Source organism: Mesoplodon mirus (genome assembly GCF_964341445.2).
Source record: "Mesoplodon mirus genome assembly, chromosome: 13".
NCBI classification, from domain to species: domain Eukaryota; kingdom Metazoa; phylum Chordata; class Mammalia; order Artiodactyla; family Ziphiidae; genus Mesoplodon; species Mesoplodon mirus.
Window position 1 is genome coordinate 76501583 of NC_138989.1, and position 26821 is coordinate 76528403.

At 36.2% G+C, this 26821-nt stretch overlaps 2 protein-coding genes across 7 annotated transcripts in view; one reads left to right on the forward strand and one right to left on the reverse strand.

Moving 5' to 3' along the window:
• Positions 1–12507, reverse strand: part of PIGN (phosphatidylinositol glycan anchor biosynthesis class N) — a 106461-nt gene extending 93954 nt beyond the window's left edge. For 3 of the 4 annotated variants that reach the window (XM_082639987.1, XM_082639985.1, XM_082639988.1), the window contains exons 1-4: positions 12274–12435; positions 10231–10381; positions 2644–2892; positions 472–593 (exon numbers count right to left, since the gene is read on the reverse strand). In XM_082639987.1, the coding sequence (XP_082496113.1) occupies positions 472–593; positions 2644–2864 (343 nt within the window). In that variant the 5' untranslated portion in view covers positions 2865–2892; positions 10231–10381; positions 12274–12435. The other variant, XM_082639986.1, reaches the window with a different exon arrangement.
• A 185-nt stretch (positions 12508–12692) lies between these two features.
• Positions 12693–26821, forward strand: part of RELCH (RAB11 binding and LisH domain, coiled-coil and HEAT repeat containing) — a 122794-nt gene continuing 108665 nt past the window's right edge. For all 3 annotated transcript variants that reach the window (XM_082641542.1, XM_082641541.1, XM_082641543.1), the window contains exon 1: positions 12693–13444. In XM_082641542.1, the coding sequence (XP_082497668.1) occupies positions 12925–13444 (520 nt within the window). In that variant the 5' untranslated portion in view covers positions 12693–12924. The remainder of the gene's footprint in view (positions 13445–26821) is intronic.

Consider the following 26821-nt stretch of genomic DNA (forward strand, 5'->3'; position numbering starts at 1 on the left):
CCTGGTCCGGGAGGATCCCACATGCCGCAGAGCGGCTGGGACCGTGAGCCATGGCCGCTGAGCCTGCGCATCTGGAGCCTGTGCTCCGCAACGGGAGAGGCCACAACAGTGAGAGGCCCGCGTACCACAAAAAAAAGTAATAAATAAAAAAAAAATAATAAAAAAGCTAAAGCTTAATTCTTGAGTCAATCCCAGTGTGTGTTTATGTGAGTTAGGCATGCTAAAATACTTGTCAAAAGTATCTCAAAACAGGGACTTCCCTGGTGGTCCAGTGGTTAAGACTCCATGCTTCCACTGCAGGGGGCGTTGGTTCGGTCCCTGGTCAGGGAACTAAGATCCCACATGCCACGCAGCATGGCCAATGAAAAAGTATCTCAAAACATACTTCACTTTGTGTCATGATTCAGTGTTAAAGAAGCAATATTTTTGCAATAAATTTTTCATGTGATAAAATCATCTAAATAACAATACCTTTGGCAACTGCACTGACGTCTTCATAAAACCCTGCTATCAGGGCTACATGGCCTGGCCGAGATTCAGTTGGCACACGTGTGTGAGATATCCCCCAGCTGCCTTCATGCATTATGATATTCCTAAAAGATGTTACAGATGAATAGTTAACACAGACTATGATCAAATGCTCTGTTAAGGCTTTAGAAAAATAAGATTATTACTGAAGGAATCCAGTCAAAAGAATGAGTCAAAATTTAAGAAGGAAAGGAATCTTTCTGATCCCACTTGAGCCCAGTCTTATCCCTCTCACCAGCTGAATTCAGTAGCACAAGAAAGCCCAGGTGAGACAAAGAACCACTCAACCACTGTACAGGATCACAAGACAAAATACACCATTATTGTTTAAAGCCACAAAGTACTGAAATGGTATGTTACATAAGAAATCACTGATATACACAATATTATTTTGTCAATATTAAATTTTATTAGGCGTGATGGTGGTTAAATTATCTTCCTAAATTTGAGATTAAAACAGGCCAAAATTTCTTTTGTTAAAATGTATCAACATTCTTTAAGTTGTCTAACAGGATTTGCAAAATTTCGGGGAAAATGCAAAACTATCAGTAATGCTGTTGCAGGTAAAAGGCCAGCAGAGCAACAAGTTATAAAACACTAATTCATTGGTAACAACTTTCAAGATAAATTTTCAACTCTCAAAATGTTCTGTAGAAAAGTATCTAAAAGTGCTGGTTTAGATACTTTTAATATTGATATCTCATAATAAAACCAACTTTAGTCAAATATATACATAAAAAGTAAAAGGCTTAAAAAACCATTGAACCACCTGCTGAGGGAGAAATATTTTTTAACTTCTTCAGTTATGTAATGGAAACTGAACTCAAACAGAGAGAGGAAGGTATAAAGAAATGCGGAGACTTCTGTTGAAAACACTTTGATCAGATCATATTTTTTAAAAAACAGTGAGGAACAAATAAAACCTTTCAAAAAAAAAGGTTTAGAAGCTAGAATGGCATACAACACAAGGAACATCAACTGTGAGCCCTTTGCCCTCCATATAACACCCCAAGGAGAAGCAAGTGGTATCAGAAAGCCTTGCCTTTGCCTTAACAACCAGTATATTTTATATCTTATTAATTTTACAATGAACTATATTTCTCTCCTTTCTTTGACAACTAAGAAATTCAACCAAATATATCACCCCAATTTTTAAACTATTCATAGAAATTTATGTTACACATTTTTGTGTAGTGAACTTAAGCCATGCTTGATCTTATTTACCTACTCATATTTTCCTACTGCCCTGAGTTGCCCATTTATTTGCATACTTTAGTATATTATGCATTTCTTTGAGGCACCATAAATTTATTCCTGGAAATTCAACATAGAATTCAGGTTCATTCATTCTTCTAGCAGTCAACAAATATTTATTAATTGCCTATATGTTCTAGGAACTAGAGATAAAGTGGTATATAAAACAAAGTCCCAGCCTTAGTGGAAGTTGCACATGCTAAGTAGTACTATAAGGAAAATTGAAATAGGGTAAAGAGATAGAAAGAAATCATGACAGGGGCAGGAGAAAGATAGACGATTTTAGATAAATTTCCACTTGAATTTGAGTTTTAATCTCTCTACAACAGCATTAGGAAGGGCTTTTGAGGGGCTTGCTATGAATCAGAAAAAGAACAGTTGATTGCGGGAGTTCCCTAAGCCCCCAAAATTAAACATTTCTTTTCAAAGCCACTTAATAGAATCCAAAATTACATTATGTAGTGATATAGACTTGGAAGGGCTTTATATATTTTATAGAAGATGTATTTTGAGTTGAAGTCTATATTTTCTAGTTAAACACCTTTGTAATCGGCAATTCACTAATATTTATGCTTGTCATTAATAAGAAAAGGACAATATAGTGAGTTGTAAGTCAGGTTTCAGATATTAGGACAAGTTAGGCCAAGCAGCTAAGGTCATTCATTTCGATTCACCTGATATCAACTTCCACAATAAGAGAAATAACTCTTAGAAGGAAATAAACTGGCTCATCTCTATGGCAAAGGCCAATGTATATGTGCCCTATTCTCTTTCTCATCATCACTCCTCTACCCAACGTGAGATAAACAGTATTAGCATAACATTTTCCAGAGATGTCTTTGTACCAGTTGACATGCTTACCTAATAAAGGGTGCCCTAGGATTTCCATTTTCATCTAATTCATAAAGTTTATCTGCTCGCAGGCCATCAGCAACAAACAGCACTAATCTTTTCGCTGGGGGAGGCAATGGCGTAAACTGAGGAGTCATTCCATGAACCAAAGGAGATGTAAAATAAATGTCAAAGATGGAGGCAAAGAACACCAAATGTATAAGCAATCCCAAAATAATGTACAGCAGCATATCCCGTGTCACTAATCTTCAAGAAAAACTGAAAGGAGGGAACAAAATTAAATTTGGGTAAGCCTTAGTGCAATCATATATATTTTCTCTTATTCTGATGACTACATATAGACTGTATATTTTAAAATATTACATCACACAGCTTCACCTTCATTTATGATGGTAACAAGCATTATTTAATAATGAGATAATACAGAAATAAAATATATGATAAAGTACACTCAAGCAAAAAGAAAAGTTCAAGTATCATAAGTAATTAGCACCAATAAACTATTTATAATAAACTTAAATGCATACTAAGCTCATAAAAACTAACATAGGATCAAAAAACAGAGAAAGAATTAAATGAGTCCTAAAATGAGTTAGGGTTCAGTCAAGTCAAATCCTGTATAAAATAGAAAATATATCTCATGGTGGTCTTCGTTACCCATGTGACAACCATTGATATTCTCAGAATTTAACATTATTTGCCTATTTGTGCTTCTTCTTTTTTTTTTTTTTTTGACTTTTGGTTATCAGCTCAGGACAGTTTTAGCTTCTCTTGACTATCACCAAGTTGAGCAGACAACATGCATTTTGTCCATTTAGTAGGGGAAGGAAAAAGTAGTTAAATTTCATCTTTGCTTCAGAAGATTTACACTCATTAAGGGAACACTTTATTTTAGTTCCCTGAACCAATAAAAAAAGCAGAGGGTTACATTCATTCATTCAGTAAAAATGTTCTGTGCACGTATTAAGTGCATAATTGTGTATTGGGGAACTACAGAGACCACCAAAGTGACACAGTCACAAATCTGATGAGCTTACAAATACTTAGGGAAGGAAAACAAAGCAATGTGAAACATTTAAATAACACATTTAAAGTATACCATTAACTGCCTAAATCAATGGGAGTCCATGGGAGTGTTTTTCAAGCCAGTCTACAATTTGCTTTTGTTGGTGAATCTCTACCCAGATTACAAATAACAGCGAAGTACTCTAACTTGTTCTTGTAATGTAACTGCATTAGTTACACAGAGTGACGCTTGGCTGAAAAACACTAAAGATGAGTTAATTTAATTACAGATAGATCTTATTCTTCCTGGCCTCAAGAAGTACATTATAAAAGGAAAGGGTGGCAAAATATCCTGCAAAAAAAACTGAAACATTGGGGAAAAAACCTTATCAAACTCAAGCTATAATAAAATAATAAAATAAAATAGAGAAAATGGTCAAATTATGGGCCAGGTTTTTCTTGGGAGAATCAAGAGTCAACTAAATTTCAAAGATATTCCACAAATTATGAAAGTCCCTTACTGAGTAGATGCTATTCTGCAATCTAAGGCAACACTCTCAGAATAAATATGTATTTTCCTTATGAGCTTTGACTACATAGCAACTCCCATCTTAATAATAGCAATCTGACTATAAAAATAAAATCACTGTGGTAAGTTTGGAAATATAGAAAAATTACCTATAATTCTACTACCTAAAGAAAAATCTGTTCACAGTTTCTTACAATTTTTTCCTATCTACATTTTTATAGAGGCTCACAATTTTAAATAGATTTTTTCCTTTATTATACATTAACATTTCTGTTATTTAAAAAAAAAAACACCTTTTCCTACACATCATTTACCATTACCATGACTCTATTCTACGGGTGCATTTTAATTTTCCTGATCACCCCCATATTGTTAAGCATGTTTTTACAATTAAAAGTATCGATGCGATTAATCTAAATTTATATATAATTTTTATGTTAATTTTTCAGACATTTCACATTATGTGCTTAAGATACTGCCTATAAGTACAGTCACTGAGTCAAAGGCTATGAACATCTTTAAGGCCTTTGATATGCTATATATGGAAATAATTGTTTCAGCTGAATACTGATTCTCCTAATGATAAATTAATTAAACACTTGCAATATATATTTCTCTTGCTTATCTCACAAGTCCTCCTTCAAATACACACAGTACAACAAACTAAATTTGATGAATTAAAAAGGAGACATTAAGCAGAATATTCTAAAGGACAAGATTTCAAACACAGAAATTATTATTAACATCAGTGTTTCAAGAGAGGAGGGTGTGGTCAACTTTATCAGATACACTTAAAGACTGGAGTAAGAGCAGGGCAGCAAACTGAAGTCCTTGTTAACCTTACTGAGGAATTTCAACAGAGTAGTGAGAGGTAAGCCCCAGGAACGTGCTTGCTCGAAAGTAAATGGGAGGTCAGGGAGGGAAAGACAGTGGGATGAGTACAGCTCTTTGGGAGAATGCTAAGTCTAAAGAAAAGTTCTTTTCTTAAATGAAAATTGATGTATGGCCAATAGAGGGTTTTCCTCAGCTAGGAGACACTAGATCTGTGTGCTGAGGAATGATTTCAAACGTAGAAAGAAATTAGTTCCAAGTGAACTACCTCTGGGCTCTTCAGCTGGCTCTTCCCATGGCGGGCTCCTTATTTTTCACACCATCTTCTCAAATGTCGCCTCCTCAAGGTTTCTACACCACCCTAAAGTAGACCCTTTCCTCATTTTCCCTGAGTTAAACAATGACACACTCTGTATTTATTGGTGAAATTTACTAAGTGATTCTCTTCCGCTAGAATATAAGCCCCATAAGGACACAGATTGATATCTTGTTCACCACTGTTATGTCCTACCTACTGAGAAAGTAGGTGCTCAATCAATGTTTTATAAGGAACTTATTAAAATGAATGGCAAAGTAATTTTGGCTAAAATGAATCCTACTTCAACAACACTTATTCAAAACCTACTATTTTGCAAGTATTATGCTCAGCAACAGAATTTGAAAAGTGAATAGACATGGACCACATGTCCGTGTTGAATACGCATGACCACGTTTTAGTAGGACCACAAAGAACGAGGCAAAGAACCCAGCCAAAGCAAGGAAAGACTCTGAAGATATGTGGGATATTAGGCAATCAAAAGATGTATGCAAAAATACAATTATCTAGTAGCCCACTTTTCAATGCTAACAAGGAGCCCTGTGATAATGCTTTCAGATCCAAAAAATTACCTACTAATGTATGTTTTTAACCATTTTTTTAATATATGCATATTAAATAAAAATTACCACTAGTTCATACAATTGTTTTTCTTTTGAATATAAGGGTTCTTGTTATAATACATTCCACTTATTTAGAGTTAATTATTCTAAGGTCAATAGTCTTACTAAATTTTTTCTGATGCACTCTAATGAATGGCATCTATTTTTAAATTTTTAATCAACTTTATTAAAGTATAATTTATATACAAAAATGGACATTTTACATTTTATAAGTTTTGACCAATATATACACTCATATAACCAACCACCAGAATCAAGATATAGAATATTTTTATCATTCCAAGAAGTTGCCCCATGTTCCTCTGCAGTCAAACCCTGTCCCCACAGCTCTGACCATAAGCAATCACTGCCTTCTGTGATGCAAGATTAATTTTTAGCATTCTGAAGTGTCACTGAGATGGAATCATGCAGTATGTACTTTATTGTATCTGCTTTCATTCAGTATTACATTTTTGAGGTTCATGCACGGCTGTGATTCAGTTGTTTGTTCCTTTTTAATACCGAGAAGGATCCATTGTATGGATACACTACAAATTGTTTATCTATTCACCTCTTGATGGATATGTGAATTGTTTCCAATTTTGGGCTATTATAAATAAAGCTTCTATGAACACTAAATGACTTTGTGAATATATGCTTTCATTTCTCTTGAATAAATATGCAGAATTAGAATTGCTGGGTTAAATGGTAAGCAGATGTTTAAACATATAAAAAGAACTGCCAAACTTTTTCCAAACTGTTTAACACACCTACAAGCAATGTCTTTAAGTGTTTTAAAACTTTATTTTATTGACACTCTATAATTTGGTTATAAATGTCATTTTACAATTTACTTTTATAGTAAGTATAATGTGCTTTATAATTTCTTATATATTGTTATAATGTTTCCCCCCACTCTTGAGTATATTCAATTACAGTTAGTTAGTGGGAGTGTAGTGGTAACCTATTGTGGTTTTAATTTACCTTTCCCCGATGACCAATAACATTGAGCAACTTCTCATGCATTTAATGAGCTTTTTAAAATCCTCTTTTTTTCCCTTTGCACTTTTTAAACAGCGTTTTTCAAATAGCAGTACTTTTAAATTCTGATTAAGTTCAATTAATTTTCCTTTGGTGATTGTATTTTGTGTCCCACCTAAGGAATTCTTGTAAATGACAACACTTTAGTACAGATTGTTAACATTTTTATTTTCAAACAATTCTAAATTCAGAGAAAAATTGCAATAGTGGTACGAACATCCATACACCCCTTAGCCATATACATCTAACGTTAACATTTTTCCCACTTGCTTTATCATTTTCTCCCTCTTGCCTCTCTGGCCCCTGCCTCACCTCTTTAACTTACCCCTCCCATGTGTGCAGGTAGGAGCTTTGGGGTGGGGTGTGTGTCACATAATATTGTATCTGAACCATGTGAAGATAAGTTACATACACTATGGCCCTTTACCCCGAAATACTTCAGTGTTTATTTCCTGAGAATAATGATACTCCCATATATACCTACAGTAGAGTTATCAACTTCAGTACACTCAACGTCAGTATTTTTATCTAATCTACCATCTATACTCCAAATTTTTGAAGTGTCCCAATAATATTCTTTATAGCATTTTTATAGCTTTATTGAGGCATAATTGGCCTATAATAAGCTGTATATATTTAAAGTGTATAATAATCACAGTCAAGATAGTGAACATACCCATAACCCTCAAAAGTTTCCTCATGCCTCTGTGATCCATCCCTACATATTTCATTTTTTGATATTATTGTAAATGATATTTTTTATTTCAATTTCCCCTTGTTAGTTCTTAAATTACCACTGATTTTTATACATTCACTTTGTATCCTGCAACACCGAAAAATTATTAGTTATAGTAGCTTTTATGTAGGTACCTTTTGATTTTCTAAAGAGACAATTATGTCACCTGTGAAAAAAGGACTTCTTAGCAATCTACACTTTTTTATTTTTGTCTCACGCTTGTTGTACTGTCTAGGAGCTCTAGTATAATGTTGAATAGGTGTAGTAACAACAGAAATCCTTGCCTTGTTTCCAGTCTTCGGGTGAAAGTTGTCAGTTTTCCAGGTTTTGTAGATTCCCTTTCTTAAGTTAAAGAAGTTCCCTTTTACTCTCAATATGCAAAGAGTTTTAAACTGTGAATGAATGCTGGATTTTGTCAAATGTTTTTGTTGCATCTACTGAGATGATCATGATCATTCGGTTTTTCTCTTTTAGTCTCCCAATGTGGTGAATTACGCTGATGGAATTTCAAACGTTAAACCAAGCTTGCACTCCCAGAATAAACCCCACTTGATCATTAAGTATTATCCTTTCTATATACTATTGGATTTTATTTCCTGAACTACTATTTAGCATTTTAAAGTAATATTTATTAGAGATATTAGACTATAATTTTCTGTTTTCTCTGGTTTTGGTATCAGACAATGCATTGGGGAGTGCTGTTACCTCTTTTATTTTTTGGAAGAGTCTGTGTAGAATTTATATTATTTCTTCCTTTCTGTGTAACAGAATTCACCAATGAAACAAATGGCTCAGAGTTTTCTTTGCTGGAAGGTTTTTAACTGTAAATTCTTCATATACAGAGAGATGTTATGATTATTTACTACTTGTTGAGTGAGTTTTGGTAGTTATATCTTTTAATTTGTCCATTTGTCCATTTCATCCAAACTGTCAAATTTATTATTCCAAAATTATTCTATTCACTTATCCTTTTTTCTGTCGTCTAGCTCAGGACCCCATCTATCAGGTATCATATTTAGTTATGCAAAGTAAGTCATTTTTCAAGTACTTAATTCATTTCAGTTGGATCTTAAACACTATTTACAACTAAAGTACATACTGTATATATCTAGATGTACAGAAGCTCACACTGATTTAAATACTCCTCTTTACCATGGAAACCTGAGTACTCTCCTTTTCATGCTTATAAATAAGGAAATATGTATATCACTTTTCACTTTCATTTGTGTTTACAAATAACTCCCTGGACTTATGTTCTTTCTTTTCTCCATTGCTATTACACAACTCTTCTATATAAAGTATCGAAGTTTATGTGTTAAAGGATAATACAAATTTTCCACTACCCAAAACCTTACTGAAGTAGTGAAACAAAAATTGTGTTTGAGAACTTTGACCCTGAAGCTGTAACAGCCAACATAAAAATCTAGCTCTGTTATATAGTGACAGTGGGATCCTAGTCAAGTTCCTACCTTGCACTCTCAAGTATCACTTCCTCAGGGACTATGCAGTCCAAATCAGAAGACAAAACCTTTACTTCAGTTTACAATTATATGGCTATGACTCTGACTATTTGTAGCAATGTCTGTCTCTATCATTTAAAGCTGATTCCAGGACAGCAAGACAGGCTTTCTCCAGCACTCATCACAGTCCTGGGCACTTACTAAGGACTAATAAATGACCTACAATTATCATTTCAAAGGTAAATGTAATATGCAGGGTAGCCACTAGAGGCTGCCTTGTTTCTCTATTCCTCCTCCAGAACATACGCATGAACTGTGAAGATTCAGGATACTTAAAAACAACCACAACTTCTATGTTTAAGTCATTTACTATATATAAAATTTTGGTGATTCCAAAATATCATTCTTCACACACTACTTATTTTATTATTGCTAAGCACATGTAATTAAGCAATATTATTACTTAATATTTCTGGTTTTTAAAAATCACTTTTTATTCAGATATAGTGAAAAAGAAAACTTTGTCATGGATGAATGAATCATTTGGAAACCACCAAAATAAATGAATAATTACTAAAAATTTTAAAATACACATAACCATATATAAATAAAAGTTATTTAGCTTATATCTGTGGGATGTTTACCACATGCTGAAAAACAATGTTAAAAAATTAGAATGTATAAAAATGTATAAAAAATTAGATACTTATAAAACTTTAAGTCAATGAAAAACTTGCATTTAAAATATTACTTGTGGTTATTTTAAGACTACTAAAGCAAAAAATAATTTTTTAAACAAGAAAATGATTTAAGTGCTTGGAAAAAAGCGATCTTTTATATTTTCATCACTAAGATACAAACTTCAATGACTATCCATATTATTCAGTGAAACGTTAGCTGTAAAGACCAAATTAATGCAGATCTTGCTAAGTAGAAAGAAAATTTCTCAACAATATTAACAGCAAATTATTAAAAGTAGAGATCAGCAATTATTAATATTCTAGTATGTGCTATTTCTTAAACATTTTTAATTGGTAAGTAAACCTCTATGTATTGCGGAAGAGAAAAGTACTTACTGAGGAGACTGGCCAGTTGATTTGTTACGGGCTTGGAAGGTCACATAAACAAGTCCATGATTATAGGATACGAAGTAGAATCAGGAAACTACAGATGTGTTATAGGAAGCCAATCATGGAAGGACTTCTACATCCAATTTCTTACAACTCTCTGAGGAAACATATTTTAAATCTATTGATATTTTCAACTTTCATTTTAGAAATCAGACCTTAAGTTAAAGATATTCCCTTTGGGGCCTACTACCTTAATTGCTTTTTCTGGCTGTAGCTACTAAACAATTGACAACGGGTTTGTTTTGCTTTATTTTTAAAAGTCTGTCAAATGTTCTCCATATACTAGTATTACATTAATTGAGAACTGACTATAACATTTATTGTGTAATAGGTACCAGGTGACAAGCACATTCCTAATTCTATATACTTTCAGCATCCCCTTGACAGATGAGGGCTGAGAGAAGTCAAGTAACTATTTAAAAGTCTCACAGTAAATAATTGGCAGAACTGGGATATGAACTTTAGGCTCTTCAACCTAATAAGCACAATCCTCTAAGGGAAGACCCTAAGTGCAGGGACCCTAAATACAAAAGATTTCTAAAATTCCCCATTACAGAGATGGAAATATTGTACTATACAAACAACCTATTTCTAATCATGCCCTTTCCATGCCATTCCCTAATCCCTCCCATTCCTCCATTCCAGAAATTGGTTCCATTTTCAGTCTCTCTGGCAAACTCAATAAGGAGCAGCAATCCTTTTAGCTAAGAAATATGTAACAGCATTGACTAGTTTGATACTATTTTTCTAAAATCCAGGATTTTTTTTTCCCATGGCTTTTCTTCAATATATGGCTCACACACAAAAAAATTTAGAATTCAAACATTAGGAGCTAATGTTCTATAAAAAATACTTTGAATTCTTAGTATTAATAACATCAAAAACAACTTCTACCAAAAACAAAACGAAAAACCCAAAGCCTCATTCAAATGAAAATTTTAGTTTACTGAGCCTGGGTAAACTGAAATTAAAGCCGACATTTAACTGTTGGTATACATTTACATGTAAACCAATAACCTGACCTAAGGCTATATGAGAACGCTATATTTTTATTTTTCCACAGACCTAAAGGAGATACTTCACTGCTTCAATGTAACATAACTTACTTGATAACATAATTATTGCCACCTCTATTTTGGTGCTTAAAGGAAGAACCTATGCAGAATGACAGGGAAATCTAAAAGTGCAAAAGTGGCAAACTTTGTATACTTGTGCTAACATTTTTGTATACTGTCCAATATATATATACTGTCCAAAGTATACAATATGCTGTAGACTTTGTATACTGTCCAAACTTAGTATACTGTGCTAACATTTGATAAAGGATATCAAAACTGTCAAAAGCAGCCAAGTTTGAAAACAATTTCTCAGTTCCACAGTCAGTACCTTGACTCCAGCCTAAATGTACAAGTCAGAAATGTTGCAAGGCATAGCGGAGAAAGAATGGCTTTGGACATAAGAGAACTGATTTTAGTTCCTTTGAATACTTATTATGGAGTTGACTTGACTGGGTCATTGAACGTCTCTAGGAGTAAGTTTACTTTTCCCATTTGATATTTTGAAGCATCCCTGTGTATTAAATCCTGAGATCCTAACAGTTTGCTACTGAAGTCGAGGCTATCAGGGTATTCTCTGATGCACGCAAATCCAAACCTCTGAGTTCCATTTTCCATTTACTCTCTCCATCTCCCACATCCCACCCTATGGCATCCTGCCCTATCACTACTAACTCGGTGGCGAGAAGGCGCTCTCCTAGGCCTCCAGGGCAAACGGGCACACGGCTGGGAAGGCAAGGAAGAGAAAGGAAGCCACATTCTGACTACAGCCCCTGCCCTGGGCACTTGCTACACGTGCGGAGAAAATGTCATTAATTGGCGGCACACAGCAGAAAAAGTGAAACGTGCTAAGGAAAAGTGAAGCAGCTCGGCGGCGGGCGTGAGGCCACTTTCGGTGCCACCGCACCTCTCCCCCACTAGTCCCGGACTTTACCTGGGCTTATAGAGGTCAGGCCTGATCTCAGGAATGGGGCCTCCTCACCGCGAAGGCGGGACCCAGCTCGAAGTCAGAGTTCCCCTCTGTTCCCGAAAGGACATCCAAGAGAATGAATGTTCCTAAGCCACCGTCATTACCGCTCCTCAACCACGGAACGCCCCTGACACTTACCTGTCCAGAAGCTGCTCTCGCGATAATTCTTGGGTCAGCCCTCCGTAACTCCAGTCCCCGCCCCCTATCTCAGTTGGCCAATCAAAACGGAGTGGGGGCGGGATTTCGTCTTTGAGCGGGGAGCGGGGCCCTCTATCTTTGCTCACTAGGGGGGGGAGAACGGGCGGGGCGGGGGCGGGGCGGGGGCGGGGCTGGGGCGGGGAGAGGGGGGCACGGCACGCGTTATTTCTCGCGAGACTGGGGACCAGGAAGACGCCTGCAGAGCCGGGCTGCTGCTGCAGCTGCGGCTGAGGCAGCGCGTGGTGCTGCTTCCAGACCGTTTGCCTCCGAGCCTGGGCCTGGTCTACAAGTGAGGAGGCGAGACGTGGCCAATCCAGGGCCCTGGAGGTGCCCAGTGCCCGCTGAGGCTTAGTAGGGATTCAGGCTGCGGCCTGTCAGAACCAGACAGGGAGGCGCCCACGCTCCTGACAGTATAAGATGGCGGCGATGGCGCCTGGAGGTGGTGGCGGCGGCGTGAATCCATTCCTCAGCGATTCGGACGAGGACGACGACGAGGTTTCAGGGACCGACGAGCGGCGGGCAGGACTTCGGCTGAGTTCCGGGGTCGGCCTAGATCCTGGCTCTGCGGACTCGCTATCGCCTCAGGATCCCGTGGCCTTAGGGAGCAGTGCACGACCAGGGCTCCCTGGGGAGGCGTCGGCGGCTGCGGTGGCACTGGGGGGCACCGGGGAGACCCCGGCCCGATTGTCAGTTGATGCGATCGCGGCTCAGTTGTTGCGCGATCAATACTTGCTGACCGCCCTGGAGCTGCACACCGAGCTGTTAGAGAGCGGCCGCGAGCTCCCTCGGCTGCGCGACTACTTCTCCAATCCCGGCAACTTCGAGAGGCAGAGCGGGACCCCGCCGGGGTTAGGGGCGCCGGGGATCCCTGGAGCAGCCGGCGTTGGAGGCGCAGGAGGTCGGGAGCCGAGTACTACGTCGGGTGGGGGACAGCTCAGTAAGTGAACAACAGCCCTGTCACTCCGGCTGGACTGTTGGGATTGCAAGGGGTAGTTGTGGGGAGGGGGTACTTCCGGGCGGGTACTGAGTACGAGGAACATTTTAGGTAGAGAGTTGGGGCGGGGGGTGATCTTTTGCGATGGAAACAGAAGGATCTGGCAGTGACTGTTCTCTGCCTGCCTCCAGCTCTTGGCTGGACTTGCACCTGCTCCTGGCTCCACTCTTGGTGTCGGGATCTACTAAATAGCCAGCGTTTCTAGTTCACTGGCTATTACGTGACCCCAGAAGACTCCCTTGCAACCTTGGTTTATCGCTTTAATCCTTTTTCCGTTTTCTCCAATCCCCTGAATCACCACTACCTGGAAACAGTGTTCCTTAAATTGTTCGCAGTAATTATTTGACTCAAAGTCAAGAGAGAAAAGAATAGGAAATTTCTCTCCACGAAATCAGATCCACTTGAAGACCCTTTGTCTTTGGGATGACTTTCTCACTCAAAAATTAGGTTTTCTGTTGCATAAAATTTGTTCTGTTTAAACTCAATTTAATTCCATTTCTGTTCCTTAATTTCAGTAGGTTTCCAAAATTACAGGAAGTCTAAGGAGCTGGCTAGGCAAGTTCTACCTGCAGTGTATCTGCTGGTCTCACTACCTCACAGGCTTTTTTCTCTGCCTAAGTTAAGAATTAACTTTTTTACCTTGTTATAATCATTGTTAGCAGTATAGAGTAGTCGTTTACTTCATTCATCATATATTTATAAGCATTTCTTATGGCTTTAAAACGTGCTGTCAAGGATGTATACTGTATTCCTAGGACCCACCCCTTTTGAGAGGCATCTTAGATTTTTTCCCTTATTAATGGTATGAGGTGTTTTTGTGCGTATGTGAGGCCAACTGGAATTTACTAACAAATGTTAAATATACAATTTTAAAATTGTAACCCAATTGTTTATTTTTTGTCTATACTTTTTTTTTTTTTTTTTTTTTTTTTGCGGTACGCGGGCCTCTCACTGTTGTGGCCTCTCCCGTTGCGGAGCACAGGCTCCGGACGCGCAGGCTCAGCGGCCATGGCTCACGGGCCCAGCCGCTCCGCGGCACGTGGGATCTTCCCGGACCGGGGCACGAACCCGTGTCCCCTGCATCGGCAGGCGGACTCTCAACCCCTGCGCCACTAGGGAAGCCCTGTCTATACTTTAAAATGGTGCCAGAGACTTATATTTCCTAACTTAGATGTAGTGAAAGTGCAAAGAGTGCACTTTCCATGAGGGTAAATACTGAGCATATTTCTCTCTTGAATATGGAATTTTCTCAGCAGGTGTAACTTCCTTGCTCAATATTATAGGATAATATTCCATTTCTGGAAACGATTTTCTCATTGCTGACCTTTAAGACCATAAAGTGTAACAAAGAGCAGTGTAACAAAATTGTTAGGTAGTTGGCTTTCTTTGTTTGGTTTCAGATTTTTGAACTAATAATGATTTTCACCTGATAAGCTCTCACTACTTCCTCAAGATCCAGCTCAAATGTCATCTTTGTACATGTTTCCCACACTCTCCAGGCTTGGTTGTTTGGTCTTTCATTGTACTATTTTCAAACCTCAACCGTTGCTTTTAACTTTTTGCATTTGATTTGTTAACAATATCATTTTTCTCCATTAGATAGTCAATTCTTGAGGGTTATCTTTATATTCCTCACAGTTTGTACAGTTCCAGGCCTGTTGTTGAACATAATTAAATTGCATCTGCTGTGTTTTTCTACTATATAAATATAATGAAATGGGTTATTACTTACTTCATAATTTTATTCTATTTAATTTAAAAGAATTTATTATCCTGTTCACCCTATCTTATTATGGCTTGATACCACTGTTTATGGTGAAAATGTCTCTTAAAAACCTTTTGTATACAATTATATTTATAATTTAGACTAAATATTATAGAGGTGTTTTAGAGTAAAAATTGACTTCTAAATGCCTTTGCATCATACATTTTTATAGTTTCTTGAAATAACTTAAGTCCTATGATCAAAAATCAAAATTTAACTACAATCAAATATTCATCTGCAGTTGTGCTTTTCTATTATCCTCATTTAATTGGACCTGTTTTGGGTATAACTCAAAAGTATATAATTAGATAATATATTTTAGATAACGTATTTTCAAGTTAATACAAAACAAATGAGCAACAGGAGGAAAAAAAATCAAAATTATCCATAATCCAACCAGTGGTACTTGCCTTTTCTGTCTTTTCTATCCATATAATTTAAAAAGCAAAAATTGTTTTAAACTGTTTTATATAGCTTTATATTAGTTGACAGACACTGTAATTTTTACCATCAACTTTGAGGTAAGATTGCATACAATAAAATGTGCCCATTTCAAGTGTACACTGTGATGAGTTTTGGAAAACAAATTACTACTACAAATAAAATATAAAACATTTTTATTGTCCCCAGAACTCCTTCATTTTCCTTTGCATTCAATATCCCAAGACCATCACCGACCACTGTAGAACACAATTTTCCAGTCTTGGCCTAGGCACTATCGAAACTTTGGGCCTGATAATTCTTTGTTGTGTTAGTGTCCTTTGCATTCTAGAATGTTTAACAGCATTGCTGGCCTATCTGTCTGCTAGATACCAGTAGCAACCACCCCGACCCCATTCCCTAAGTTGTGACAATCAAAAAATGTCACCAGCACTGTCCAAGGAAGGGGAGGGCAAAATTTCCCCAATTGAGAACCACTTCCTTAGTTAAGTTTTATCTATTTTAAAATTTCATATAAATGCAGTTCCAGAGCATATAGTCTTTTCTGTCTGGCTTCCTTTGCTGAGTAAAATGTTTTTGAAATTTATCCAAATAATGTTTTTATGTATATTAATAGTTCATTCCTTTTTTGGTTTATCCATTCATCTGTTAGCTATTTGTGTTTTTTCCATTTTTGGCCTGTATGAATAAAGTTGCCATGAACATTCTTGTATAAGTTTTGCATGGACATATGTTTTCATTTCTTTTGGGTAATACCTAGGAATAGAATTGCTGGGTCTTATACTTAGTATATATTTACATTTGTAAGAAACGGTCAAACTGTTTTTACAAAATGGTTGTATCATTTAAAATTTCCATCACCAGTGTATGAGAGTTTCAATTTCTATACATCCCCCAAACACTTGGTATTTTCAGGCTTTTTATTTAACTCATTCTAGTGAGAGTGCTGTGGTATTTCATTGTGGTTTTAATTTTCATTTCTTGAGGGCTAGTGATGCTGAGCTATTTCTTCTGAGCTTTTTGCCATTGTGTGTGTGTGTGTGTGTGTGTGTGTGTGTGTGTGTGTGTGTGTGTGTGTGTATTGCCATTAATGTATCTTTTGTGAAATGTCTGTTCCCAGCTTGTTATTGAGTTATAGTTCTTTATATATTCTGGACCCAAGTCTTTTATCAAGTATGTGTTTTGCAAATTTTTTCTCCCAGTATGGTTTGCCTTTTCATTTTTTAATAATGGGTCTTATGAACAAAGGTTTTTAATTTTATCAAGTCCAGTTAATCGGGTTTATTCCTTAATGATTCGTGCTCTTTGTGTCCTAAATAAGAAATATTTGCCTATCCTAAGGTTGCAACAATTTTCTTGTGTATTTTCTTCTAGAAGTTTTATAGTTTTAGCTTTTATATTTAGGCCTATGATGGCATCATAAAAAGAAGAAAAAGAAGAAATATTTAATTTAGCAATTTAATTTTGTAAGATTTACTAAATCGTTTACCCAAAAGTCTGTTGACCTCGGTTAATACTAGCATAGTGGTGGTTTTAAAATACTGTAAGAAGTCTTCATACTGTATTTTATCTTTTTTTCTTGATTAGAAGAGTAGTCTATATTTATAAAACATTCAAAAATTAAAAGAATTATGGCTTTATAAGTGTGATGTTTTCAGTAGAAGAATTTAAAATGAGCTCTAATGAAGTCTCAGTGTTTGATAAATTGTTGCAGCATCATTGTGATGTTCCTACTAGATCCATTTGTTAAACTAATTAGATCTTTTGTATTTCATTTTACTTGCTTGAATATACACACACATTAATTATATATTTTCCCCTGTATTCTTTCCAGTTGAGCCAATTTGGTAATTGTTTTGCTTTCCAATTAGATTGCAAGGTAAAAGTTGTGCCAATGCCATTGATTAGCACTGAACAGATTGTAGTATCTTACCCGGAGGAATGCTGGTTCCACTCTAAGCCTTAGAGTTCTAATCAAAATTGGACTGTAATTGCTTAGGATGAGCCAGTTCTTTGTAGAGACAGTAGGTGGTCAAATAACTTATGCCTTTCAATGATGGATTTCTTCTATTCTGTATTTATCATCCTTTCAAATTTTTGTAAGGCTGCTTATCAGGAGGCATTTATGATTGAATTTAATAATTTAACTTGTGAGCCTACAGACTTCTTGAGTCATCTTTCTCCTTTTTTAAATTTTCTGTTTCATTACCTTGCCGATCTTTTCTCAAAACTCTGAAAGAGTACATATCTCACTGTGTTCTGTTCCTTTCTTAGTATCACCTGTGCTATATGATTACCGTTTTCCAGAGTTCCCATCTCTTCTGCTTTACAAAGTACAGTAGTTCCTCCCTGTTAGGTTGGAATTGGGTTTAGTGCTTCCTCTGGCTTCTAACAGGAGAGTATCAACAGAATATTTCTAAAATTTATTAGGTTCACTGCTTTTAGCTGAATGAGACTTCCTACTATTGTCTGGACCATATAGATTCCTAAATTTATCTCTTACATGACTGTCATTTTTTTGCCTATGCCTTTCAGTAGCTTCAGACTTACTAATTCTTGTGGCAATTTAGTCAGATATTTTCATTGCCTAGAACAATGACGAGTATAGTTGGTATTCAATATTTTACATTGATCAATACATTTATTAAACTGTGATCAACTAAGGATTGTAGGAATCCAGAAGAAGTTTAGTGTATGTCCTTGAGTTTATGTTCTTGATGGAGAGGCAAGAAAGTGAGGGTAAAGAGAAGATAATGTTTATTTTATGTTTTGCCTTGTTTAAAACATCATCTGGGAACATGCTTACCATTATCTGGCTCACCGGTTAATAAAGAGATTTTAAAATGCAGTATGATGTTTCAAGCCATTGTGGTACATAGTTTAAAAGGAAGCAAGATAGGGGCATTAATCAGGGGAAACAGGCCTTATTTCTGTCAAAGATTAAATGTACACTTTCTACTTTAGGGGTGATATTCAGAATGTATGCTTATCTGTTTCTTTGCTTGTTTTTTTAAAAACATTTGTTGGAAAAAACGTTCCAGGATTAGTGTAATTTTCATTTTTTTTTTTTTTTTTTTTTTTTTTTTTTTTTTTCTTTTTGCGGTATGCGGGCCTCTCACTGTTGTGGCCTCTCCCGTTGCGGAGCACAGGCTCCGGATGCGCAGGCCCAGCGGCCATGGCTCACGGGCCCAGCCGCTCCGCGGCATATGGGATCCTCCCAGACCGGGGCACGAACCCGTATCCCCTGCATCGGCAGGCGGACTCTCAACCACTGCGCCACCAGGGAGGCCCTTCATTTTGTTTAGTATATTTAGGTCAAAAACTAAATTCGGTTAATTTGTTTTTATATGATGGCTTTTATTTGTGCCCACCCCCTTAACTCCCATGGTTTTAGGATGACTAACTGAAAAAGAACACTTACCTTGATCTAAAAATACAGTCTACTTACATCTAAATTACAAATATCGATTGAGAAGGGTCTTAAATATTAATAGCCTTTTTTTTTTCTTTCAGGTAGTTGTTTTTATTGGCTTCTACCTATAAGTACTGTGAGAGTTGATGGAAAATGTGGTTTCTAAATTATTTATACTAAAAACATACTTGTTGATGCTTAAGTGAATTATGTTTTGCTGTTTGGCCATATTTTGAACACAGCTCCTCTTTGGTTGATTTTTGGGGGTTTTGCGTTAGTTTAGGATTGATCTACTTCAACTCCCTTATCATATGAGTGTTTGTTTCAATATTACAGTTAATTTTTTTTTGAGATCTAATTGTCATATGACATTTTATTAGTTTTAGGTGTCCAACATAATGATTTGATATATGTCTATATTGTGAAATGATTACCACAGTAAGTTTAGTTAGCATCCATCACCACACAAAGTTACAATTTTTTTTCCTGTATGAGAACTTCTAAGATCTACTCTCTGAGCAACTTTCAGATACACAAAACAGTCTTGTTAACTATGGTCACCATGCTGTACATTCCATCCCCAAGACTTATTTATCTTACAATCGGAAATTTGTACCTGCAATTAATTTTTTTAACATCTTTATTGGAGTATAATTGCTTTACAGTGTTGTGTTAGTTTCTGCTGTATAACAAAGTGAATCAGTTATATGTATACGTATATCCCCATATCCCCTACCTCTTGTGCCTACCTTCCACCCTCCCTATCCCACCCCTCTAGGTGGTCACAAAGCACCGAGCTAATCTCCCTGTGCTATGCAGCTGCTTCCCACTAGCTATCTATTTTACATTTGGTAGTGTATATATGTCCATGCCACTCTCTCACTTTGTCCCAGCTTACCTTTCCTCCTCCCTGTGTCCTCAAGTCAGTTCTCTACGTCTGCGTCTTTATTCCTGTCCTGCCCCTAGGTTCATTAGAACCAATTTTTTTTTTTTTTTAGATTCCATATCTGTGTGTTAGCATAGGGTATTTGTTTTTCTCTTTCTGACTTACTTCACTCTGTATGACAGACTCTAGGTCTATCCACCTCACTACAAATAACTCAATTTCATTTCTTTTTATGGCCGAGTAATATTCCATTGTATATATGTGCCGCATCTTCTTTATCCATTCATCTGTTGATGGACACTTAGGTTGCTTCCACATCCTGGCTATTATAAATAGTGCTGCAGTGAACATTGTGTGTACCTGCAATTAATTTTTTTTAACATCTTTGTTGGAGTATAATTGCTTTACAATGGTGTGTCAGTTTCTGCTTTATAATAAAGTGAATCAGTTATACATATACATATATCCCCATATCTCTTCCCTCTTGCGTCTCCCTCCCTTTTAAAGTGGTTGCTGGCCCCCATTTTGCTGGAGCATGATAACTCTAATTCCGCATATGCATATAGTTTCTACAAACTAAGGACATCTGCCCAAGAAATCTGAAAAAGCTGAATGTAAATTGTCTAATTCACTTTAAAAATAGATTCTTCAGATTTCTGAGAAATGAATACCTGATATAATTGAATACAGCAATGGTGTTTACTAAGATTGAGCAAAAGATAACACTTAACTATAACAGGATCAAGAAGACTGTCCTAGAGCTGATATATTTGGATTATAGCAAGCTACCTGACAGATCTCTCACACTGGTATGAATAAAATAGAGAAATATGGGCTTGGTAAAAGAGTAGCTGTGGAAAGATGCATAACTGGTAAAACAACAGTAGGTCTGTGCCAGTCTATACCATCTATACTTTTGAACTTGGCCTATTTTTTGAAGACCACGCAACTTGTAGTACTGATATCTGATCCTCAGTTCTGCTCTGCCATTTACAGCTCTGTTACCTTGGGTAAATTACTTAGCCTTTTAGAGCCTTCTTTTTTTTTTTTTTTTTTTTTTTTTTTTTGCGGTACGCCGGCCTCTCACTGCTGCGGCCTCTCCCGTTGCAGAGCGCAGGCTCAGCGGCCATGGCTCACGGGCCCAGCCGCTCTGCGGTATATGGGATCCTCCCGGACAGGGGCACGAACCCGTGTCCCCTGCATCAGCAGGCAGACTCTCAACCACTGTGCCACCAGGGAAGCTCTAGAGTCTTCTTATTCTGTGTAAAGTATAGTAATCATTTCTGTCCACTGCTAGTTATAGGGTTTTAATGAAGTTTACATGAGGGCATATATGTGAGAGGACTTCAAAAACTCATTTTATATTTACTTCTTTCTTTTATAAGAAAAAATATATGAAGCGATGAGGGAAAACTAGATCAGCTTTGCTGATGATAAAGACTGAGAAAGATAGGTGATATCTGCTAGTACTAATTTATAGGATTAAATGGAACTAATGGGTGTATGGCATCCTAATTAAAATAATCGTTTAGAAAACATACTGGGAACATTTGTACTTGAAATTCACAGGAAAATTTGATAGCATTCCTATTTGAGTAGCCACCATAAATTAGATCAAAGAAGTCTGCTCATTTTAAGGGAAAAAGCTGTATAGCGTAGCGAGTTAAGAGCACAGTTTGGAGTCAGACTACCCGGCTTGGATCCTGTTTCTGCTACTTTTTTATCCCTGTGACTTTGAATAAGTAACTTAATCTCTCAATGCCTCAGTCTCTTCATCTAAAAATGAGGATAACGGTACCTACCTCATAGAGCTGTTGTGAGAGTCAGCGGAATTAATATTTATTATCATTTGCAGTAAGTCTGTGTAAGTGTAAAATAAATTATGAAAAGGCAAACATTGGATTTAGGATTGTGTAATGGTTCATTAAAACCTACTACCATACAGTTAATGCTTTGTATTTTATGTCTGTAAAGGCATTGTACCTACATTTTTACAGATGTGTTTAATCACATTCATGTAAGTTATTTTTAAATATAATTTCTTTGTGTGTTCTTCTTAGGCAATGGTTACTTACTCAATTTTATAACTAACGGATGGCCAGAAAAGGGGGGTTTTCCCTTTATTTATTTATTTTTTGGGAACTTAATAATAGTTTTTAAAAATCAATATATGTTGCCATCTACAGAACAAATACTTTAAAAGCAAAGGAGAGCAGAGGTAGACAGAGTGAAGTATGAAAGAGATTACAGACCAGAAACAAGCTCAAGGAGTCTTTTGTATAGGAAAAAGAGTCAAATCAGTGCGAGAAGGGTAGGCTACTGAATAAATTTTTCGCCTTCTAGAGGGAAATTATTTCTTTACCTCCTACCATATACATACACACACACCAAAACAAAGTCTCCAAATGAATTAAAATACTAAATGTGGGAAATGGAACTTGAAAACTTTTGGAAGAAAATATTAAAACATATTTATGACCTTGAGGTGAGGATTTCTTAGACATAAAAATTGTACACTTTAAAGTAAGAGATTGATATATTTGTATCAAAATTTAAATTCCTGTATGTAAAAAGCTAACATAAAGTAAAAGACAAGACACAGACTAGGAGTACATATTTGCCATATACATATAACAGTCAAAAAGTATTTCAAATTTAGAATCTGTATAGAATGCCTGTAAGTTAAGAGAAGGAAAAATAACCTAATGAAAAATAAGCAAAGGATAAAAATAGGTAATTCAAAAAGAAGCAAACCAATGAAAAGTTGCTCACGTTCACTCGTAATTAGGGAAATGCATTTCACATTACCCAGCCTTCTGGCAACACTGAAGATGTCTGACAACACTTAGTATTCCTGATATGGAGGAAGCAGGTACTCTTGTGCTACCAGTAGAAATGTCGCTACAACTACTTTGAAGAATATTTTGATAAAAGCTAGAAAAGTTGAAGATGTGCACACCCTTCAACCCAGCTTTTCCACGCGTAAGTATTTATCTGGAACTTACGAGGGTGCGTAGCGAGGTGTGTACAAGGTTGGAAACAGTCCTCTTGGCCATACATAATGGAAACATTAGTGATGGTATATTCATAAAATGGAAATCTGAGCAGACTTTAATCAGATCTCGAGTCTGTTGTGGAGCATTACACACAGTTCTATATTATTATGTAAATTTTCAAACACATAAAACAATACTGTATATTATTTGTGGGTACTTGTGTATGTATTACAGATGTAAAAGCACCAACTAGAGTCACACTAAATCCATTATTGTGATTGCCCTTGAGGAGGGAAACATTAGGGACATGAACTTTAAGGTATTATTTCTTTTTAAATTGCAAACTGTTAGCAGTTGTTCATATCAGGTGGTGGTTATATGGTGTCGTACTTTATACTTTAAAGCAATTTAAAGTAAAGCATTTTAAAGTATTTTTGTCAAAATTTGCATGTAGTAAATTCTGGTAAAACAAGAAAAATTTGTAGTGGGAGTTATAACTCCACTATTCCACCATTAATTGTCACCTAATCCTATAACTGTGCAGTGTAAATTGAGTTGTGTTTTTAGTGACATGAAATACCATCTTCTTTCTGGTATATGAACACAGAGAATGAATTTTGCATAGTAAGTTATTTCTGCGTATGTGTTTGGTATATGTCTACCTTTTTTGTTACCTTATTGAATATCTGTCTTGTATCATCTATTAATTAAATTTGCAAAAAATAACAGCAAAAAAAATGTCATTCTTTGCTCACAAACTATTGGTACACATGTACCAGTTTCTCTATTCTCAGTCTCCTGTTGCCATTTGTAACCTTGAGGATCAGTTTTATCTGGAAGGGAAATCTTCAGAATCAGTTAATAATTCTTAGTATAATGTTGACACAAATCTCTTTTAAGATACATTTGACATGTTTCAAGTGAACAAAACTGTACCAATAGCTTTTTATTGCATCATATAGGGAGTCTTGTAACTATTCTGTTGATGTATATCTGTACGGAAATAGAATTACTGTTAGAAAAGTACCTAGCAACAGCCTTAAAGTTTCTAATTTTTCTAGGCAAGAGTAGCTCCTGATTGTAGGCATTCTTTACAATCATGGGAAGCTTTTTTTTTGAAGCTTTTTTTTTCTTCAGGGATGGATATGTGAGTAAGGAGCGTTGACCAAAGAATATAAGGTGGGATGATGAGAGTTGTGAAGGTATCACCAAAATCTCTAATCACATTTTATTATTGTTCTTAATGTTTAATATTTGCATTTTGTACCCTTTAATAAGTTACAGCAGTAAGAATTTTTGTCTCCTAAACCTTCTAATAAGATGTCCATGTCAAATAGGTAGCCTGTGTTGATGGGTGATTTTTGAATCTACAGTCTCACTGAACTCTTCCTAACAGATTTTTTTTCTATAAACAGTATTGTCTTCTGAATGTAGTTTTGATCAAATATGTGTGACACAAAGGTCGGAAAGTAAAATGTATACTTACGTACTGTTGGTAGGATACTCTTTTGAGAATAATTTGGTGATATCAATCATATTTTTAAAATACATATTCCTTAATATCCAATTCCTTCTATAATTTATTATAGACAAGCTTGTTTGCATTACTACTGAACCTAGATTTTTTTCATATATTCTACAAGTAAAGGTATCAAAGATTGAAAACAACCTGACTGTCCAACAGGAGGGGATTGGCTAATTAAAAAAAACGATCTATACGTGCTGATGTGGAATGATCACCAAGATATATGATAAATTGAATAAATTAGGATGCAGGCTAATTTATTCAAGTATTTGTGTTTTTCCATTTACATACAAAAAGGGAGAAATTGGCCTATGCAGAGGATATTTCTAAAAGGATATATACAGAAGAGTCTAAACAATGATTGTCATCACAGAGGGTGATTGGTGGTTGGGAGATGGGCTTACCTTTTCTTTGTATGCCCTCTTATATTTTACCACATATCATGTCTTAAGTGGCAAGGCTGGGATTCCAAACCAGATCACTAACTTCCAAGTGTGCATTCTTTCCATTACACCACAACTACTGTTTTGTCCATTTTAAAGCGCAGTTAAGCAAATATTCTTAAATCATTTTAGTGTATTGTCAGGCAAAGTATCTTAATAACTCATTCAGAGTATATCTTATTAACTCAGAGTAGCCAGTCGTTTTAATGCAGAAGGCAAGTCAGGTAGTATAATATTGATCATTTAAAAAATAAAGTGATAAACTATAGCACCACATCAAGACAGAGGTGAATAATCTGCTGAATGAAATTCTAAGGAAATCCACCAAGGTTGGATTAGCATGTACTCTCTTTTTCAGTCTTGAAGCTTTGCTGCATGGTTACATCTAAGTTTCTGGTCTAGACATGGAACATGGCTAAGCCTCAAGGAGGAGACCCCAGTTGCCATCATGGGTGTAACCTTCTTCCAGATATTCCCACCTATTATTTCAAAACTCCCCAGCAGTAAGAAATGGTGTTCATTTGTTTTTGAAACCAGCTGGTCCTGGTTCGGTGGCTTAGATTGCTCAAGGTAGTGTCATCGTATTGTCGATGTTCTTTCTAACCATCTGTCAGCCCGGTGCTTGTGTGCTGCCTTAGTTCAGGCCTTTAGCTTACGTCTGGACCCTCAGTTTTAGCCTTATAACTGGTTCCTGTGCCTTTAAACTTTTCCTCCATCCTTATTCTTAATTGATTATAAAAGCTATTCATTGCTGTCACTGCGGCTAAAACCTTTTAACATTGCTTTCTCCTGTCCAAGGCAACTTTTTCGAACTCTTTTTTTATTAGCAAAATTATATATTGCAGAAACAAGAATTTAATTCTTTTTAGGAATTTTATTTTTTCCCATTTTTGCATAGTATATGATAAAAATGACTTTGAAATATGTTATTATAAATGTGCATCATAAAGTTCTCCCTGTAATTTTGCTCCTTCCTGCCTTTTCAACCCTGTTGCCAGATACCAACCTTTGGTGTACTCACATTGTTAACTCGGTGTCCCTTGAACATGTTTTATATATTCCTATCTCAGTGCCTTTGACCATATTATTTTTCCTTCTCGGAATTCTTTTCCTCCATCCTCCTCTTATTTTTTCCAGATTTTTCCAGATTCTCTATATCCTTAAGGGAGGGTCCAGTTTATGTTCCTTCTTCTCCCTGAAGCTTCTCCAGCACATAGTGATCTCTAAATCCCCTGAACTTGTGGTATTTTTTGTCTGTCTCACTTATGGAGATTAATTATATGGAAACTTGTGACTGTGTTAGTGTTACTGAAATTTTTGTATATGTTAATGTTTTAGCTGACTGGATTTTTTTTTTAAGATGTTTGTTGGAGTTCCTGTCTCATATATCTTTGACTTCTTTCACACCTGGCACAAATGCCTAAAGTAGGCAATATATAAATGTTTATTTAGCATGAGTATAGAAAAGAGACCATATTTTATTTATCTTTCTGTCACCAGTGCGTAATATTGTGCCTGGCAAATAAGCCTTTGAAAAAATGTTGATGTTATGTTAAAGAAATGATCTTTAGGTAGTGGGATCCTATAAATATGTAAGTTTGGAATATTCCTTGTGAAATTAGCTTTTCCCTGTATAGCCTGAGGAAAGTTGAGTCCAGGCTGATCTTTCTGAGGCCTTTCACAGTATCAAGCCCAACTTAGCTGGAATCTAGGAGATCTGAACCTGCATGCTTTTGCATATTGTTCAAGGGAGCTAATGGTTTAGAGCTCAGGCTTTGGCATCAGAGAGCTTGAGTTCATATTTTGACTCTGCTACTTCCTAGCTGCGTATCTCTGGGACAGTCTCTGTTTC